This window comes from Salvelinus alpinus, chromosome 29 (genome assembly GCF_045679555.1).
Source record: "Salvelinus alpinus chromosome 29, SLU_Salpinus.1, whole genome shotgun sequence".
Taxonomy (NCBI): Eukaryota; Metazoa; Chordata; class Actinopteri; order Salmoniformes; family Salmonidae; genus Salvelinus; species Salvelinus alpinus.
In genome coordinates this window covers 21732980-21752576 of record NC_092114.1, presented here as the reverse complement: position 1 = coordinate 21752576, position 19597 = coordinate 21732980, and the positions used below count along the sequence as shown (strand labels likewise).

At 43.2% G+C, this 19597-nt stretch overlaps 1 protein-coding gene across 3 annotated transcripts in view; it reads left to right on the top strand.

Moving 5' to 3' along the window:
* vps50 (VPS50 EARP/GARPII complex subunit) overlaps positions 1-19597 on the top strand; it is a 240066-nt gene that overhangs the window by 29946 nt on the left and 190523 nt on the right. For 2 of the 3 annotated variants that reach the window (XM_071375173.1, XM_071375171.1), the window contains exons 4-5: positions 1843-1914; positions 10490-10543. In XM_071375173.1, coding sequence (XP_071231274.1) covers positions 1843-1914; positions 10490-10543 — 126 coding nt within the window. The remainder of the gene's footprint in view (positions 1-1842; positions 1915-10489; positions 10544-19597) is intronic. The other variant, XM_071375172.1, reaches the window with a different exon arrangement.

The window sequence follows — 19597 nt, the reverse complement described above, 5'->3', positions numbered from 1 at the left end:
AACATCTAGTCGCTCGAGAGCACCCTTACCTGCCTATCTATAAATGACGTCTCTGTAATCTAGCATGGGTGGGATGAAAGAGGAGCGATTGCAATAGAGGAAACAAAGTCTAGATTTAACTTTAGCCTGCGGCTTTGATATGTGCTGAGAGGAGGACCGTCTAGCCATACTCCCAAGTACTTGTATGATGTGACTACCTCAAGCTCTAAACCCTCAGCAACAAGGGATATAAACAGCAACAAGGGAATTTCTACCCACTCTCCCCTTTGTTGCTGTTATTGTCACTGAGACAATATGTGAAGGACCTTCTTTCCACGCTTTTAAAAAGCTATAAGCTATTCTGTCTTTTACTATCTTATTATTTTACATGTTCCATTTAATTATAAATCAACGCTTGTATCTGGAGCTATATTTGTCCATGCAGTCCAATAGATCCTAGTTTGTTTCGATGACTATCACCACTTAGCCCAGATACCAAGACACCCCACCAGCATACAAAAGCCTTACCCACCACAGGAAGCACCACAGGAAGAGTGAGGCATATGCCATGTAACAGGCTTGGACCTCCCATAACAGTCCGATCATCATGTACACTATACATTGTACATTATAGTACCAAACAGTGCAGTCAGCGGGGTCTACACTAACTAGTTACAGTGACTTGGTATACACTGACTAGTTACAGTGACTTGGTTTACACTGACTAGTTACAGTGACTTGGTTTACACTGACTAGTTACAGTGACTAGTTAAAGTGACTTGGGCCTCATCAGGGTCTACACTGACTAGTTACAGTGACTAGTTAAAGTGACTTGGGCCTCAGCGGGGTCTACACTGACTAGTTACAGTGACTTGGGGCCTCAGCGGGTTCTACACTGACTAGTTACAGTGACTTGGTCTACACTGACTAGTTAAAGTGACTTGGGCCTCATCAGGGTCTACACTGACTAGTTAAAGTGACTTGGGCCTCATCAGGGTCTACACTGACTAGTTACAGTGACTTGGGGCCTCAGCGGGTTCTACTCTGACTAGTTAAAGCGACTTGGGCCTCAGTGGTGTCTACACTGACTAGTTGGTGACTTGGTCTACACTGACTAGTTAGTGACTTGGGGCCTCCCTACCTACACCTCCCTCCCCCTGGTTCCCAAACTTGTTATGTGGGACACCTCTCCCCCTTGACGGGTGTATCAGTTAGTTAGGCCCAAATCTACTCGAGCGTCATTGTGGCGTCTTCTCCTGCTCACATGCCGACGACTTCTAGATTGATGGATAAAACACTCGCGGAGGAAGGGTGTGAAATCTCATTAGATTTAGCAGTGTCGCAAGAACAACAACCTTCCAGATTACAAAATTAGACTTTCAGCCAAGTGGAAAGCAATTACCCATCATCCTCAGTGCTTAGTTTTTTGCTGCTGTCTTTCCCCTTGTTTGTTCTTCACCAATTAAGTAGTGCTCCTCCATTTTAATTTATTATACGTCTAAGCATGTATGCTATACAATTCTGCCACTTTTTCTTCTCTTTTTAAATTATGAAGACCTTGGAGGCTCTTTTGAAAAATGGTACTTAAGCAAACTAGAGCTGATGCTGAAGAAACTCCAAAGAATTAAGATTAACTTCTAAAATAAACAAATTAAACGAAATCCTGCCCGGTTCTAAGCTGCTAGCATTTGGATTTCAGTTCGGTGTCCATGATAAGTAATCTTTTGATTTATTTTCTGGCAGGTGGTTCACTCCACACACCAAAGCATTCCACAGAATAGCTTTATCTTCTAAGAAGTTATTGGTGTGGGCATTGTATTCTTATTGTATTGTTACAATGCTTTTATTGTGTGTTTATGACAGAAACTCCCACCTGAGCTGAACTTGCAGGAGCTGGAGGAGTACAGAGACAAGCTGAAGAGACAACAAGCAGCGGTAAGTGAAGGAAATGACATGAGCAGCGCTGGGTCACTGACTCCCACGGATACTTCTCCCTGATTGGTAATAGCTATGCCATTTATACTGTATCCGTGCACTTCGAAGTCCAACATAACATTCTACGACAACATCTTTAGTGTTCAAAACAAGGACTTAAATAGTTGAGTACAGTATATTGCTCTGCAACACCTGAATACAGAGAACATAGAACTGCAAAATCACCAATTTTATATCCTTTCTGTTAACCCTGAGCTTATTGCTTCAGCCTGGGCATGTACATACAGTCGACTCCTGTATTGCACATTGGAGAAGTGCAGTCCCAGGTGGATATCGGCATGTTATATTCAGCAAGACTCCTTTACACCGCTACACAGATATACTGTGATTAATAGTTAGTCACTGGTAGTGTTTCTGCTGCAGGCCCAAAGTGTTATTAGTAATTATAAACTGGGTGGGTCGAGACCTGAATGCTGGTTGGCTGACAGCCGTGGTATATCAGACCGTATACCACGGGAATGACAAAACATTTATTTTGACCTCTCTAATTACGTTGCTAACCAGTTTATAATAGCAATAAGGCATCTTGGGGATTTGCCAATATACCACGACTAAGGGCTGTGTCCAATATTTTTATTTAACCTTTAACTAGGCAGGTCAGTTAAGAACAAATTCTTATTTACAATGAAGGAACAGTGGGTTAACTGCCTTGTTCAGGAGCAGAATGACAGATTTTTACCTTGTCAGCTCTGGGATTTGATCTAGCAACCTTTCGGTTATTGGCCCAACGCTCTAACCACTAGGCTACCTGCCACCCCAAGAAGAACAGCCCTTAGCCGTGGTATATTGGCCATATACCACACCCCGTCGTGCCTTATTGCTTAAAAAGAGCATCATCACTATTGTAGAGGTTCTCTGCAGGTCACCCAGGCCTGGAGGGCAGAGAGCTAGCCAGCAGAGGAACTATATCAGAATCATTTTAGAAATATGCAACCCATATTCTCCTTCGATCCTCCTTCTCTTCTTGCATCCTCCTTTCCTCCCTGCCTCATCTTTCCCTCTGTACCCTCCTCGTCTCCCTGAATGTGCTTACAATTGGCTCATTCATCCCCCTTCTCTCCCCTGAAACTATTCCCCAGGTCGTTGCTGTAAATGAGAACATGTTCTCAGTCAACTTACCTGGTAAAATAACGGTAAAATAAATAATTCTCTACACTTCTCCTGAAGTGTGCACTTGCATACTCCCTGTCATAGATTTAACAATGTGGGAAACTCCCTCAAGCCAATGCTTACACCAATCCAATGCTTTTAAATTCATGATGTGGAGTGTGCAGCTGCACACTTTGGAAGAAGGGTAGAAAATCTGGATCCTTCCCCTCTCCCTTCTTTCTCGTCCTTCACTGTGACTCCCTCCCTAGCCTCCTGCTCTGCATTGTGTCTCACACAGCAGAGCTGTCTATTCAGGGAGCGAGGCAGGACCAGAGTCATGATCCCTAGCGGTGGTAGGATGAAAGATGGAGGCCTCTGTGGACAGAACACTGACTGTCTGACAGAGCTCTTTAACAGAGCAGACAGCTGGCTGCCAGCCTGAGACCCCAGGGGTCAATACCAGGACCAGAGGACCAGGGGCCTTATCAAGTCTTCTGCCTTACCCAGGCTGTGAATGACTAACCCGGCCTCAGATCGCCTCGCCCCCACCCCGTAGGATGGAGATCATCGTATGCAGAATTCCAAGTCATCCCCTAGTTAGCAAACGACCCCTAGACACTTCCTGTAGGTATGTACGGTAATAGCTCTATCTTGTCCTCTGATTGGTAAGGTGGAATTTTCACTGTATTGCTTACACACCTATCTGATCCTTTCAAACAAATGCATAGGAGAAGGATGGTTTCTCCTCCATCACATATTCATAGCTTTGGATATAGACTTCCACTGTGCTACATTGTGTACATGCATAATGACACTCCCTATAGGATCTGAACTCTCTCTGATAACTACCTGTTGATAGGGCCTCTCCAGCCCTATGCGCTGATGTGAAATTGATTATTTCCCTCGCTGAGGCAGAGGAGTAGATACTGTATTGTAGATAGGAATGGTGCATTGATACATTCCATAGAACTTCTCCCTTAAATGAGTTCCATCCAAAACAAATGGGTGATTTCCCCCCCCCCCCTCCCGGTTTGGCAGAAGCTGTTGTAGAGAATGGCTGCTATATAGGGAGGTGGTGGAGGTCTGCAGTGTAATTGACAGCTTTGACACATCGTTGGCTGAGGCTCATCTCTCAGTTAATTACTTGTCTGCTGTATGATTATCATCCACTTTAGAGATGCCAGGGGCTCTGCTGTAACCTGTAAGAGGGGGAAGTCTCTCTATAACTTCTAGGATTCCTAGTATGTTGCCACCACTATGCTTCACCATAGGGATGGTGCCAGGTTTCCTCCAAATGTGGCGCTTGGCATTTAGGCCAAATAGTTTAATCTTGGTTTCATCAGACATGAAGTGCTGCAGAGATGGTGGAGTGCTGCAGAGATGGTTGTCCTTCTGGAAGGTTCTCCCATCTACACAGAGGAGTTTTGTCAGTGACCATCGGTTTCTTGGTCACCTCCCTGACCAAAGCCCTTCTCCCCCGATTGCTCAGTTTGGCTGGGCAGCCAGTTCTAGGAAGAGTCTTGGTGGTTCCAAAACTCTTCCATTTAAGAGTGATGGAGGCCACTGTGTTCTTGGGGACCTTCAATGCTGCATAAATATTTATATATACAATCCTGTCTCGGAGCTATACGGGCAATTCCTCCAACCTCATGGCTTGGTTTTTGCTCTGACATACCCTGTCAACTGTGGGACCTTTTTATATAGACAGGTGTGTGCCTTTCTAAATCGTGTCCAATCAATTGAATTTACCACAGGTGACTCCAAGTTGAAGAAACATCTCAAGGATGATCAGTGGAAACAGGATGCACCTGAGCTTTTGAGTCTCATAGCAAAGGGTCTGAATACTTATGTAAATACGGTATTTCTTTTACATTTTTTACAAACAATATCTAAAAACCTGTTTTCGCTTCGTCATTATGGGGTGTGTGTGTGTGAGAAACTATATGGATTGCTGTACTCTACGACTTATTGTTCAAGTGATTAACTGATTGATGATAAGTTGGCTACATGGACATGGGTACACACAAAACAGCTCTTTCACACGTACACATGCACACACACACGTACACATGCACACACACGTACACATGCACACACACGTACACATGCACACACACGTACACATGCACACACACGTACACATTAGAGGTCGACAGATTATGATTTTTCAAAGCCGATACCGATTAATCGGACGGTTTTTATTTATTTATTTGTAATAATGACAATTACAACAATACTGAATGAACACTTATTTTAACTTAATATAATACATCAATAAAATCAATTTAGCCTCAAGTAAATAATGAAACATGTTCAATTTGGTTTAAATAATGCAAAAACAAAGTGTTGGAGAAGAAAGTAAAAGTGCAATATGTGCTATTTAAGAAAGCTAACGTTTCAGTTCCTTGCTCAGAACATGAGAACATATGAAAGCTGGTAGTTCCTTTTAACATGAGTCTTCAATATTCCCAGGTAAGAAGTTTCCCTCTATACCATTTGTATTTCATTTAACCTTTGACTATTGGATGTTCTTATAGGCACTTTAGTATTGCAAGTGTAACAGTATAGCTTCCGTCCCTCTCCTCGCTCCTCCCTGGGCTCGAACCAGCAACACAACAACAACAGCCACCATCGAAGCAGCGTTACCCATGCAGAGCAAGGGGAACAACTACTAGAAGGCTCAGAGCAAGTGACGTTTGAAACGCTATTAGCGCGCGCTAACTAGTTAGCCATTTCACTTCGGTTACACCAGCCTCTTCTCGGGAGTTGATAGGCTTGAAGTCATAAACAACGCAATGCTTGACGCACAACGAAGAGCTGCTGGCAAAACGCACGAAAGTGCTATTTGAATGAATGTTTACGCGCCTGCTTCTGCCTACCACCGCTCAGTCAGATACTTAGATACTTGTATGCTTGTATGCTCAGTCAGATTATATGCAACGCAGGACACGCTAGATAATATCTAGTAATATCATCAACCATGTGTAGTTAACTAGTGGTTATGATTGATTGTTTTTTATAAGATAAGTTTAATGCTAGCTAGCAACTTACCTTGGCTTACTGCATTCGCGTAACAGGCAGTCTCCTTGTGGAGTGTAACGAGAGAGAGTCAGGTCGTTATTGCGTTGGACTAGTTAACTGTAAGGTTGCAAGATTGTATCCCCCGAGCTGACAATGTGAAAATCTGTCGTTCTGCCCCTGAACAAGGCAGTTAACCCACCGTTCCTAGGCCGTCATTGAAAATAAGAATGTGTTCTTAACTGACTTGCCTAGTTAAATAAAGGTATAAAAAATAATCGGCAAATCGGTGCCCAAAAATACAAATTTCCGATTGTTATGAAAACCTGAAACCGGCCCTAATTAATCGGCCATTTCGATTAATCGGTCGACCTCTAGTACACATGCACACACACGTGCACACACACGTACACATGCACACACACGTGCACATGCACACGCAATAGACAAACATCCAGTCCCAATGTGAGTATGAGTTGTTCCAGGTGTATTAGGAGGAGGAAGGGGCCGGCGGTGTGTATTGATCCAGGTGTATTAGGAGGAGGAAGGGGCCGGCGGTGTGTATTGATCCAGGTGTATTAGGAGGAGGAAGGGGCCGGCGGTGTGTATTGATCCAGGTGTATTAGGAGGAGGAAGGGGACGGCGGTGTGTATTGATCCAGGTGTATTAGGAGGAGGAAGGGGCCGACGGTGTGTATTGATTCAGGTGTATTAGGAGGAGGAAGCGGCCGGCGGTGTGTATTGATCCAGGTGTATTAGGAGGAGGAAGGGGCCGGCGGTGTGTATTGATCCAGGTGTATTAGGAGGAGGAAGGGGCCGGCGGTGTGTATTGATCCAGGTGTATTAGGAGGAGGAAGGGGCCGGCGGTGTGTATTGATCCAGGTGTATTAGGAGGAGGAAGGGGCCGGCGGTGTGTATTGATCCAGTTCACTCATTGATATTGACCAGGACTCTTCCTGGGTTTCATGCTCCGGTTGTGTCCTAAATGACATCCTATTCCCTACACAGGACACTACTTTTAGGGAATAGGCTATGATATTATCCACCATGTAGTCCAGGGGTATTCAACTCTTACCTATGAGGTCACCTAGTGTCCCAGGTCTAAATCAGTCCCCGATTAGCGGGGAGCAATAGCTGGCTTCCAGGTCCAGAGTTGAGTTTGAGGGATTTAGGTGATATTATTCTATTTGGGATGTAGACAGTCTTTTTTTAAATGGCCACCGTGTTTACTTAGCTGCTTGATATACAGTACATCACCACTGTCTGTCTCCCCTTAACAAACTATAGAAACCTCATTTGGTGCAGAACTGGTGAAGTAGGCTGGTTATGAAATCACTAGGGCTGGTGTTGTGCCATTTAGGTAATAAGAGAAATAGAAATGATCCACTTCACTCCCTGCCTCTCTGACACACTTAGCATCACAGACCTCAGATGGAACTCTCAAATCCTCAAATTAGTACATGAGACAAATCAACATTTAGTTTTATTCAGGCAGTAAGGAAATGAGATGGGGAGACAGGCAGGTAGGATAAATAATGGAAAGGGTGGACATTGAGGCCCGGGCTCCGATTGCGGTGGGTAGTTGTATGTGACAAGTATCGCGGAGTGTTACCACCACGGCTCTGCACGAAATCAACATGTTCCTTTACACCTTTTAGTGTGTAAAATGTGTTGACATAGAAACGTCTCACTCAGTGTATGATTGAGAAATGTTAGGATGCTGCAGTGGTATAGGCTAACGGGTATAGGCTAACTTAACGCCTACTGTTTCTGTCCAGCTTCACGGTCTCTACCTTCTGCGCTACAAACCGAGGGCGATGACTGGTTGATTGTCTTTCTGAATTCGATGTGATTGGCTGTTGGCTTTTAGACCCCTAACTGCAGCTGGTGAAGAACACTTACAGTAGGCTGCGTCCAAAATGGCACCCTACGCCATATATAGTCAATTACTTTTGATCAGGACCCATAGGGCTCTGGTCAAAAGTAGTGCACACTATATAGTGAATAGGGTGCCATTTATTACTGATACCCAGTAGTCTTTGCTAAATGACAGCTCTTAGCTAAAATGCATGGGGCGTGAGGCCAGAAAATTAGGCTATTAACTCCGCTCTGCATCCCAGTCAATTACATGTGAATTATACCTCGCTGTTGGGCTCTCAGACCACAGGTGATGGGCGGGCTAATCTGTGTGGTGGTGTGGGATCCTGCAGGTGATTGGGTCTTTTCCACACTGCTGCTTTTTGATGATATGGATGTGTTTTTTGAATGAATTGTGTTTGAGTGAAGAGGAGAAGGGTCTCTGTAGCAGGCATGAGCCCTTTCTCTGGATTCTACATGGTACTGGTGTTGTGCTAGAAGTGAAGTGACCCCTCACACTGAACCACTGCTATGCGTCTAAATATTTAGCTGTGCGATCTGTATTCTAATTTAGGAGCACCAGTGCGCCTAGAAAAATGAAGGATTCTAGTTTATTACATCAAATATTTTTCATTGTGCTCCTACATTTCTTTGTGTGTGCCAACATTTTTCCAATTTAGGCGGACACGTGCTCCTTGTAAAAAGCATAGACCCCTGACACAGAATTTGTTTCCCAGGCATGTACACATGCATGTAGGCATCTTACAAACACAGTCATCTTTGCGTTATATAACCTCATAGAGGTAATAGTATGGTTTCTACTTTTTTAAATAAAAACAATATGGTTGATTTCAGAGGCTCCCTCTCTCCATCTCACATTCATTATTTCACTCTTCCTCTCTCCATCTCACATTCATTATTTCACTTACCCTCTCTCCATCTCACATTCATTATTTCACTCACTCTCCCTCTCTCCATCTCACATTCATTATTTCACTCACTCACCCTCTCGCTCTCTCTCGCACGCACGCACGCACACACATACATACATACAGCTGAGCAAGTGAGTGTAGCAGCTGAACATCTGCACACACATACATACAGTTGAGCAAGCGAGTGTAGCAGCTGAACAGTCCGACCATCTGTTCTGTTCAGGGCTACAGTTAGCTCCCTTACCCAACCCCCCTCCGTACAGCAATATATCAGCTCCCCCTCACTGTGGAGCTGTGTACTGAGCATCAACATGGCTCTGGAACATTATGTTCCTAGCTGTGTGTGTCTGTGTGTGTTATCCCCACTACAGCCTTGCCCTAAATGTGTTATAAGTCGGATGCTATCCACAACATACTAGGCTATGTGTGGCTAGGTGGCAAGTCAGTCCCTTGTGTATTTATTGTGAGTGTGTTGTGTAGGTGCACAAACATGGTTTCTTCTACTGAGTAAATACAGCATGCTGTGTGAGAGTGTTGGCATGATTTAGTCCAGGGTTAAATTAACCCAGCCTGGTAGTTAACCCAACCTGGTAGTTATTTCTACAACCTGGTAGTTAACCCAACCTGGTAGTTATTTCTACAACCTGGTAGTTAACCCAACCTGGTAGATATTTCTACACCCTGGTAGTTATTTCTTACGTTTCTTATTCCATTTCATCAATGCAACATTGACGTTTTGTGTCCTTTAGGCCTTGCTTTTCAGAAAACACCAATGAAGACTAGTGAAGGCTAGTTCAGTCTCGTAGTAAAGTGTAGGCTAATTGTCTCGTAAAGTGTAGGCTATTTCAGTCTAGTAGTAAAGTGTAGGCTAATTGTCTCATAAAGTGAAGGCTAGTTCAGTCTCGTAGTAAAGTGTAGGCTAATTCAGTCTCGTAGTAAAGTGAAGGCTAATTCAGTCTAGTAGTAAAGTGTAGGCTAATTCAGTCTCGTAGTAAAGTGAAGGCTATTTCAGTCTAGTAGTAAAGTGTAGGCTAATTGTCTCGTAAAGTGAAGGCTAATTCAGTCTAGTAGTAAAGTGTAGGCTAATTCAGTCTCGTAGTAAAGTGAAGGCTAATTCAGTCTAGTAGTAAAGTGTAGGCTAATTCAGTCTCGTAGTAAAGTGAAGGCTAATTCAGTCTAGTAGTAAAGTGTAGGCTAGTTCAGTCTAGTAGTAAAGTGTAGGCTAATTCAGTCTAGTAGTAAAGTGTAGCTAATTCAGTCTAGTAGTAAAGTGTAGGCTAATTCAGTCTAGTAGTAAAGTGTAGGCTAATTCAGTCTAGTAGTAAAGTGTAGGCTAATTCAGTCTAGTTGTAAAGTGTAGGCTAATTCAGTCTCGTAGTAAAGTGTAGGCTAATTCAGTCTCGTAGTAAAGTGTAGGCTAATTCAGTCTCGGTTGGATCAACAATACAGATATTACACATTGTGAGAATCCTCTTGGTTAAAGACTTATGTTATAGATAGACACCAAAGCCATCTATTCTTTCTCCATGCTCTACCATAGTATGATAACCGTGTTTCTCAGGTGGGATGGCATTTACAAGCGTCTGACTGGGTTATTTTTTTTATGTCCTCGCTCTGTAGGTTTCCAAAAAAGTTGCCGATCTTATCCTGGAAAAACAGCCGTCCTACGTTAAGGTATGCTTTCTTCATTCTTCCTTCCTCCTTTCCTTACACTGTATACATTTTAAAGTCTCACTCAAACTCTTTCAGTGTTTATTTACGCTGATTGATATCAACTGTCAATCAGTCATGCCAAAGGAGGTAATGTGGAATATACCGGCATTATCATTACGGGGCGGCAGGTAGCCTAGTGGTTAGAGCGTTGGGCCAGTAACCGAAAGGTTGCTGGATCGAATCCCTGAGCTGACAAGCTACAAATCTGTCGTTCTTCCCCTGAACAAGACAGTTAACCCACTGTTGCCCAGTAGGCCGTCATTGTAAATAAGAATTTGTTCTTAACTGACTTGCCTAGTTAAATAAAGGTTAAAAAAAATATTTGGTTGGTTGTTTAGCAACAAAAACATGCTCAACTATGGGGGAAAACTATGCTGACAACGTGTAAACTATATTTAATCTCCAATTTTTATTGAAAACATAAATAAAGTTGCACTTTTTGTCTCTCAAATACATTGTCAGTTGTTGGTTAGCTAGTGAATTTTAGCTATATTAGCATAGACGTGACATCAGTCAAATCACCTCAAAACAAGACATGGTATCAAGAACAAGTTACAACTAACTGAAACGAGCCACCTACGATTCCCAACAAGTCATCGTTTTCGTAACGTTCTCAGCCAACCCGTCTTAGTAAAACATCACTCAACGTAGATGATGACTGTCAGTGACTGGTACTGAAGACAATCTCAAGCTATATATCTAATCAGGGCTGGTTGGCTGACATTGTCCGTCGTGACTTGTGGATGTGCGAGTGAGTAAGTGTGTATCCCCTCGCTAAAGCAATCAGTTTGTTTGTGTTTGGTTCACAGCCTCAGCCAAGGACAGGAGGGAGGTGAGAGGGAGAGAGAGAAGACTGAAAAAGCGTGTGTAGTTGGGCGTCGGTATCCCCATGGTCCTCTTAGTGGGAGCTCTTTCAGATGTATACGAGGTGTTCACGGTCGGACAGTAAACGACTTTGATCAGGCCAACTGGGGATTCATACCTGTCAGGCCGTGCACCACAGCTGAATGGTTTAGTTAGTATTAGGGCTGACCCCATTTAGTTGATTGTTTGGTCGATAGGCTGTTGGTCGACCAAGATTTTAGTCGAGCAGTAGCAAAAAAAATTAAAATAATCATGGTTTACAAGACACCTGTCTGATTGGCGCCTGTCTGAGTGGACTGATCCATTGTGGAGGCTGTGGGGATGGCACAGTCCATCACTCTGAAATTGTATATGGTTATATTACATAGGAACAATGGTACAATACATTTTTTATAACAGATGCACTTTCTCCCGCGTTGGATAGTGGTTGCTGTCCGCGGTTCTGAAACAGATCAGTGCGCTGTTCAATTGGAGCCTTTTCCTAGACCATGTTGCTATGTGCATAAAGAAAATATTGGTGTTGAGAATATTGGTGTTGAGAACAATGCGGTGGAGGCAGCAGCAGAGTTAGGAGATGAGGAAACAGCCCATGTCTTATTGTCTAAGAAAAGTGAGGAGAGAGGAAATCCCAACTTAATTAGGTCTATTTTATAAAAAAATATATATATATTTCACCTTTATTTAACCAGGTGGCTAGTTGAGAACAAGTTCTCATTTGCAACTGCGACCTGGCCAAGATAAAGCAAAGCAGTGTGACACAGACAACACAGAGTTACACAAAGGAGTAAACAATAAACAAACCAATAGCACAATATACAAGTCAATGATACAGAATAAAAAAGAAAGTCTATATACAGTGTGTGTGAAAAAGGCATGAGGCATGAGGAGGTAGGCCATAGGAGCGAATAATTACAATTTTAGCAGATTAACACTGGAGTGATAAATGAGCAGATGATGATGTGCAAGTAGAGATACTGGTGTGCAAAAGAGCAGAAAAGTAAATAAAATAAAAACAGTATGGGGATGAGGTAGGTAGATTGGGTAGGCTATTTACAGATGGACTATGTACAGCTGCAGCTATAATCAATAGCCTAACTGTTAAATGTGCCTGGCTTTATAAATCATCAATATATCTACAGAAATAAGATGTCCTGTTTCTGTTGAGTGTTTAATAGCCTACTGATTCCGTGAGCACCAAGCCTTGAGCAACAATTTCACAAATTGTCTGTTTTTAATCTTTGCTATGCTGCAATAAAGGCTTTATACTTTATTTTTGTTAGACCAGCCTCACTGGTTTTATTTATATATTTTTAGTGTTTACATTGTTCCAAATTGTCAGAAAAATTATATTTCTAATAATAACCCTCATTATTTATTGATCTCCTTCTTGTTATTATTAAGATCATCTTTATAATAATAAGTAATGTCATTATCAGTAGGCTTAGTATAGCAGCCTTCTAAACTCAGCGAAACACCAAACTCCACGTCAACAGTGAAGAGGCGACTCCGGGATGCTGGCCTTCTAGGCAGAGTTCCTCTGTCCAGTGTCTGTGTTCTTTTGCCAATCTTAAACTTTTATTTTTATTGGCCAGTCTGAGATATGTATTTTTCTTTGCAACTCTGCCTAGAAGGCCAGCATCCCGGAGTCGCCTCTTCACTGTTGATGTTGAGACTGGTGTTTTGCGGGTCCTATTTAATGGAGCTGCCAGTTGAGGACTTGTGAGGCGTCTGTTTTCTCAAACTAGACACTCTAATGTCCTCTTGCTCAGTTGTGCACCGGGGCCTGCCACTCCTATTTTCTATTCTGGTTAGAGCCAGTTTGCGCTGTTCTGTGAAGGGAGTAGTACACAGCGTTGTACGAGATCTTCAGTTTCTTGCCATTTTCTCGCATGGAATAGCCTTCATTTCTCAGAACAAGAATAGACTGACGAGTTTCAGAAGAAAGGTCTTTGTTTCTGGACATTTTGAGCCTGTAATCTAACCCACAAATGCTCCAGATACTCAACTAGTCTGAAGAAGGCCAGTTATATTGGCCATATACCTCAACCCCCTAGGTGCCTTATTGCAATTAAACTGGTTACCAATGTACAGTAATTACAGTGCATTCGGAACGTATTCAGACCCCTTCACTTTTTCCACATTTTGTTACGTTACTTATTCTAAAATGGATTAAATAGTTTTTTCCCCCTCATCAATCTGCACACAATACCCCATAATGACAAAACCCCGGAAATATCACATTTGCATAAGTATTGAGACCCTTTACTCAGTGCTTTGTTGAAGCACCTTTGGCACCGATTACAGCCTTCTTGGGTATGATGCTTGGCACACCTGTATTTGGGGAGTTTCTCCCATTCCTCTCTGCAAATAATCTCGAGCTCTGTTAGGTTAGATGGGGAGTGTCGCTGCAAAGCTATTTTCAGGTCTCCAGAGATGTTCGATTGGGTTCATGTCCGGGCTCTGGCTGGGCCACTCAAAGACATTCAAAGACTTGTCCCGAAGCCACTCCTGCGTTGTCTTGGCTGTGTGCTTAGGGTCGTTGACCTGTTGGAAGGTGAAGCTTCGCCCCAGTCTGAGGTCCTGAGCGCTCTGGAGCAGGTTTTCATCAACGATCTCTCTGTACTTTGCTCTGTTCATCTTTCCCTTGTTTCCTGACTAGTCTCCCAGTCCCTACCGCTGAAAAACATCCTCACAGCATGATGCTGCCAACATGCTTCACTGTGGTATTGGCCAGGTGAAGAGCGGTGCCTGGTTTTCTCCAGACGTGACGCTTTGCATTCAGGCCAAAGAGTTTAATCTTGATTTCATCAGGCCGGAGAATTTTGTTTCTCATGGTCACAGTTTTTAGGTGCCTTTTTGGCGAACTCCAAGCGGGCTGTCATGTGCCTTTTACTGAGTAGTGGTTTCCGTCTGGCCACTCTACCATAAAGGCCTGTTTGATGGAGTGCTGCAGAGATTGTTGTCCTTCTGGAAGGTTCTCCCATCTCCACAGAGGAACTCTGGAGCTCTGTCAGTGGCCAACGGGCTCTTGGTCTCCTCCCTGACCACAGTTTCGGCGGGCGGTCCGCTCTAGGGAGGAGTCTTGGTGGTTCCAAACTTCTTCCATTTAAGAAGGATGGAGGTCACTGTGTTCTTGGACTTTCAATACTGCAGAAATGTTTTGGTACCCTTCCCCAAATCTGTACCTCTAAACAATCCTGTCTCGGAGCTCTACAGACAATTCCTTTGACCTCTTGGCTTGGTTTTTGCTCTGACATGCCCTGTCAACTGTGGGACAGGTGTGTGCCGTTCCAAATCCTGTCCAATCAATAGAATTTACCACAGCTGGACTCCAAGTCGTAGAAACATCTCAAGGATGATCAGTGGAAACAGGATGCACCGGAGCTCGATTTTGAGTCTCATAGCAAAGTGTACTTGCATAAATACGGTATTTCAGTTTATTTTTAATAATTTAGCAAAAATGTATCAACCAGTTTTCTTTTTTGTCATTATGTGGTATTGTGTGTAGATTGCTGCTGAAATTTTTTTGGGAATCCATTTTAGAATAAGGCTGTAACGTATCAAAATGTGGAAAAAGTCATGTGGTCTTAATACTTTCCGAATTGTATCTGGTGAAGTGTATAACACAATTTCTAGATTGTTGAAAGTTTCCAAGAATACAGCAGTCTCCATCATTGGAAAATTGAAAACATAGGGAACTACCCAGACTAGAGCTGGCCGTTTGACCAAACAGTGCTACCGGCCAAGAAAGACCTTGATCAGGTAGGTAACCAAGAACCCAATGACCACTCTGACAGAACTACACAGTTCCTTGGCTGAAATGGTTGAACCTGCCAGAAGGACAACAGTCTCTACAGCACTTCAGCAATTTAGGCTTCATGGGAGAGTAGCCAGACGGAACCCACTCCTGAGAAAAAGGCACATGACGTGAAAGACTCAGAGAGCATAAGATAAAAAAGATGTGGTCTGATGAAACATTTTACTCTGGTCTGAATGCGAAGCGCAATGCAAAGCGCAATGTCCTGGAGAAAGACAGGCACAGCTCATCACCTGTCATTGAATGGAGCCAAATCCTTGATGAGAACCTGCTTCAGAGTGCAAACAACCTTAGACTGGGGCTGAGATTTACATTCCAACAAGACAATGACTCCAAGCATACAGCCAAAGCAACGCTTGAATGGCTTGAGAACTAATGGGGAGGTCCTTGAGTGGCCCAGCCAAACACCAGACTTGAATCCCACTGTAAATCTGTGGAAAGACTTGAAGATTGCTGTTCACTGCCTCTCCCCATGTAACTTAACAGAGCTTGAGAAAATCTGCCAGGAATAATGGGAGAAAATCCCCAAATCCAGATGTGCAAAGCTGACACAGACATACCCAAGACGACTCAAAGCTGTAATCTCCGCCAAAAGTACTTCGGATGTGAATACTTATGTAAATAAAGATATTTCTAACATTAATTTTCAAGAAATGTGCTAACATTTCAATTATTTTTTTTCTTCACTTTTATATCGTTTGATTGGCTATGTATAGCCTAGCTATGCTATAATATTATATAGTTTGTATGGCTATATATAGCCTAGCTATCCTAAAATATTATATGGTTATTATATAGATTCTATGGCTATATATACTCAAGCTATGCTATTATATTATATACTTGTATGGCTGTGTATAGCCTAGCTATGCTATAATATTATATAGGTGTTATATAGTTTGTATAGCGATTATGTAGCCTAGCTATGCTATAATATTATACAGGTATTATACACTGCTCAAAAAAATAAAGGGAACACTTAAACAACACAATGTAACTCCAAGTCAATCACACTTCTGTGAAATCAAACTGTCCACTTAGGAAGCAACACTGATTGACAATAAATTTCACATGCTGTTGTGCGAATGGAATAGACAAAAGGTGGAAATTATAGGCAATTAGCAAGACACCCCCAAAAAAGGAGTGATTCTGCAGGTGGTGACCACAGACAACTTCTCAGTTCCTATGCTTCCTGGCTGATGTTTTGGTCACTTTTGAATGCTGGCGGTGCTCTCACTCTAGTGGTAGCATGAGACGGAGTCTACAACCCACACAAGTGGCTCAGGTAGTGCAGTTCATCCAGGATGGCACATCAATGCGAGCTGTGGCAAAAAGGTTTGCTGTGTCTGTCAGCGTAGTGTCCAGAGCATGGAGGCGCTACCAGGAGACAGGCCAGTACATCAGGAGACGTGGAGGAGGCCGTAGGAGGGCAACAACCCAGCAGCAGGACCGCTACCTCCGCCTTTGTGCAAGGAGGTGCACTGCCAGAGCCCTGCAAAATGACCTCCAGCAGGCCACAAATGTGCATGTGTCTGCTCAAACGGTCAGAAACAGACTCCATGAGGGTGGTATGAGGGCCCGACGTCCACAGGTGGGGGTTGTGCTTACAGCCCAGCACCGTGCAGGACGTTTGGCATTTGCCAGAGAACACCAAGATTGGCAAATTCGCCACTGGCGCCCTGTGCTCTTCACAGATGAAAGCAGGTTCACACTGAGCACATGAGCACATGTGACAGACGTGACAGTGTCTGGAGACGCCGTGGAGAACGTTCTGCTGCCTGTAACTTCCTCCAGCATGACCGGTTTGGCCATGGTGTGGGGTGGCATTTCGTTGTGGGGCCGCACAGCACTCCATGTGCTCGCCAGAGGTAGCCTGACTGCCATTAGGTACTGAGATGAGATCCTCAGACCCCTTGTGAGACCATATACTGACACATGCACATTTGTGGCCTGCTGGAGGTCATTTTGCAGGGCTCTGGCAGTGCACCTCCTTGCACAAAGGCGGAGGTAGCGGTCCTGCTGCTGGGTTGTTGCCCTCCTACAGCCTCCTCCACGTCTCCTGATGTACTAGCCTGTCTCCTGGTAGCGCCTCCATGCTCTGGACACTACGCTGACAGACACAGCAAACCTTTTTGCCACAGCTCGCATTGATGTGCCATCCTGGATGAACTGCACTACCTGAGCCACTTGTGTGGGTTGTAGACTCCGTCTCATGCTACCACTAGAGTGAGAGCACCGCCAGCATTCAAAAGTGACCAAAACATCAGCCAGGAAGCATAGGAACTGAGAAGTTGTCTGTGGTCACCACCTGCAGAATCACTCCTTTTTTGGGGGTGTCTTGCTAATTGCCTATAATTTCCACCTTTTGTCTATTCCATTTGCACAACAGCATGTGAAATTTATTGTCAATCAGTGTTGCTTCCTAAGTGGACAGTTTGATTTCACAGAAGTGTGATTGACTTGGAGTTACATTGTGTTGTTTAAGTGTTCCCTTTATATTTTTGAGCAGTGTATATTGTTTGTATAGCAATATATAGCCTACCTATGACATAATATTATATAGGTATTATATTGTTTGTATAGCGATATGTAGTATAGGTATTATATTATATAATTTGTGTGGCAATATGTAGTCTAGCTATAATATTATATTATATCGTTTGTATGGCGATATGTAGTCTAGCTATAATATTATATCATTTGTATAGAGATATGTAGTCTAGCTATAATATTATATTATATCGTTTGTATGGCGATATGTAGTCTAGCTATAATATTATATCATTTGTATAGAGATATGTAGTCTAGCTATAATATTATATTGTTTGTATGGCGATATGTAGTCTAGCTATAATATTATATCATTTGTATAGAGATATGTAGTCTAGCCATGTTATATTATGTAGGTATTATATATCGTTTGTGTGGCGATATGTAGTCTAGCTATGATATTATATAGGTAATATATGTTGTTTGTATGGCGATATGTAGTCTAGCTATGATATTATATAGGTAATATATGTTGTTTGTATGGCGATATGTAGTCTAGCTATGATATTATGTAGGTGTTATATTGATTGTATGGCGATATGTAGTCTAGCTATGATATTATATAGGTAATATATGTTGTTTGTATGGCGATATGTAGTCTAGCTATGATATTATATAGGTAATATATGTTGTTTGTATGGCGATATGTAGTCTAGCTATGATATTATATAGGTGTTATATATTGATTGTATGGCGATATGTAGTCTAGCTATGATATTATATTGGTGTTATATATTGATTGTATGGCGATATGTAGTCTAGCTATACGTGATAGTAAGTAATGAGATATAGTCTAGATGTAGATAAATGGCATGCTGACTGTAGAGGTCATGATGGCATGTGGTGAGAGCAGTTTTACCCCCACTGTCCTGCTGCTGTAGCTTGTCCTGAGTGGGTTCTGCTCTTCCCCCTGTGGGGATAGCCAGACGCAAAGGTCGTGGTTAGGCCGACACCCCGACACCCCGGACACCTGCAGTCACACTGAAACAGCGGGTGCCACATTTATCATGACAGGAACTGCCAGCCCAGTCACCCGTGATGTGTTCTGTGTGTTTCAGCCTCTCCAGTCAATACTGAATCAACAGTGTGATGTTAGGGGATCCATGGTAACTGTCAGTTTAAGTCTCAGGCTAAGGTAAGATTGCTTGACGTGTCATTTCTCCCTCCTAGTCGCCCTTTGAGAGTGGCTAGGCGGCCTGTTAAAGCCGTGTTGGCTGAACCTTATCCTCGGCTCCAGATGTGATGGAGCCGTCACAGCTTGATATATTGTTGAAAAAACGGGATTGGTGATTTAAAATGGGAGCTGCCCTACCGCGATGCTTATCGGCCAACTTAAAACAGAAGCCCTATAATTGAGTGGCCAAACTAGCCAATGTCTGAGAGAGCGGGAGATTGTCAGGGAGAAAGAGATTGGTACCAGAGTCATAGCCTGCATCCTAATGAATTACCCCCCCCGATACGTTGTCAGGTAATACAATGCTGACAAAGGAATGAAATGGACTTGGACAGTTGTTTTTCATTATTTTTTTTCGGTGCGAGACTTTGCGTTGAGCCGCCATAGATGTTGCTATTAGTGCTTTGTCTTCCCTGTTGGTGCTGTGGCCCTCAGCAACAGGCTATCGGGCTCATGGGGAGTAATAGACTTTGCGTTGAGCCGATCACTGCACCTTCCATCAATGACCTGTAATACTAATAACTGCCCTATACTGCATTAGCACTATGTACACCTCTGAACAGCACTATGTGCTCTCTTCCTCCCTCTGCATCTATGGATACAGGTAACT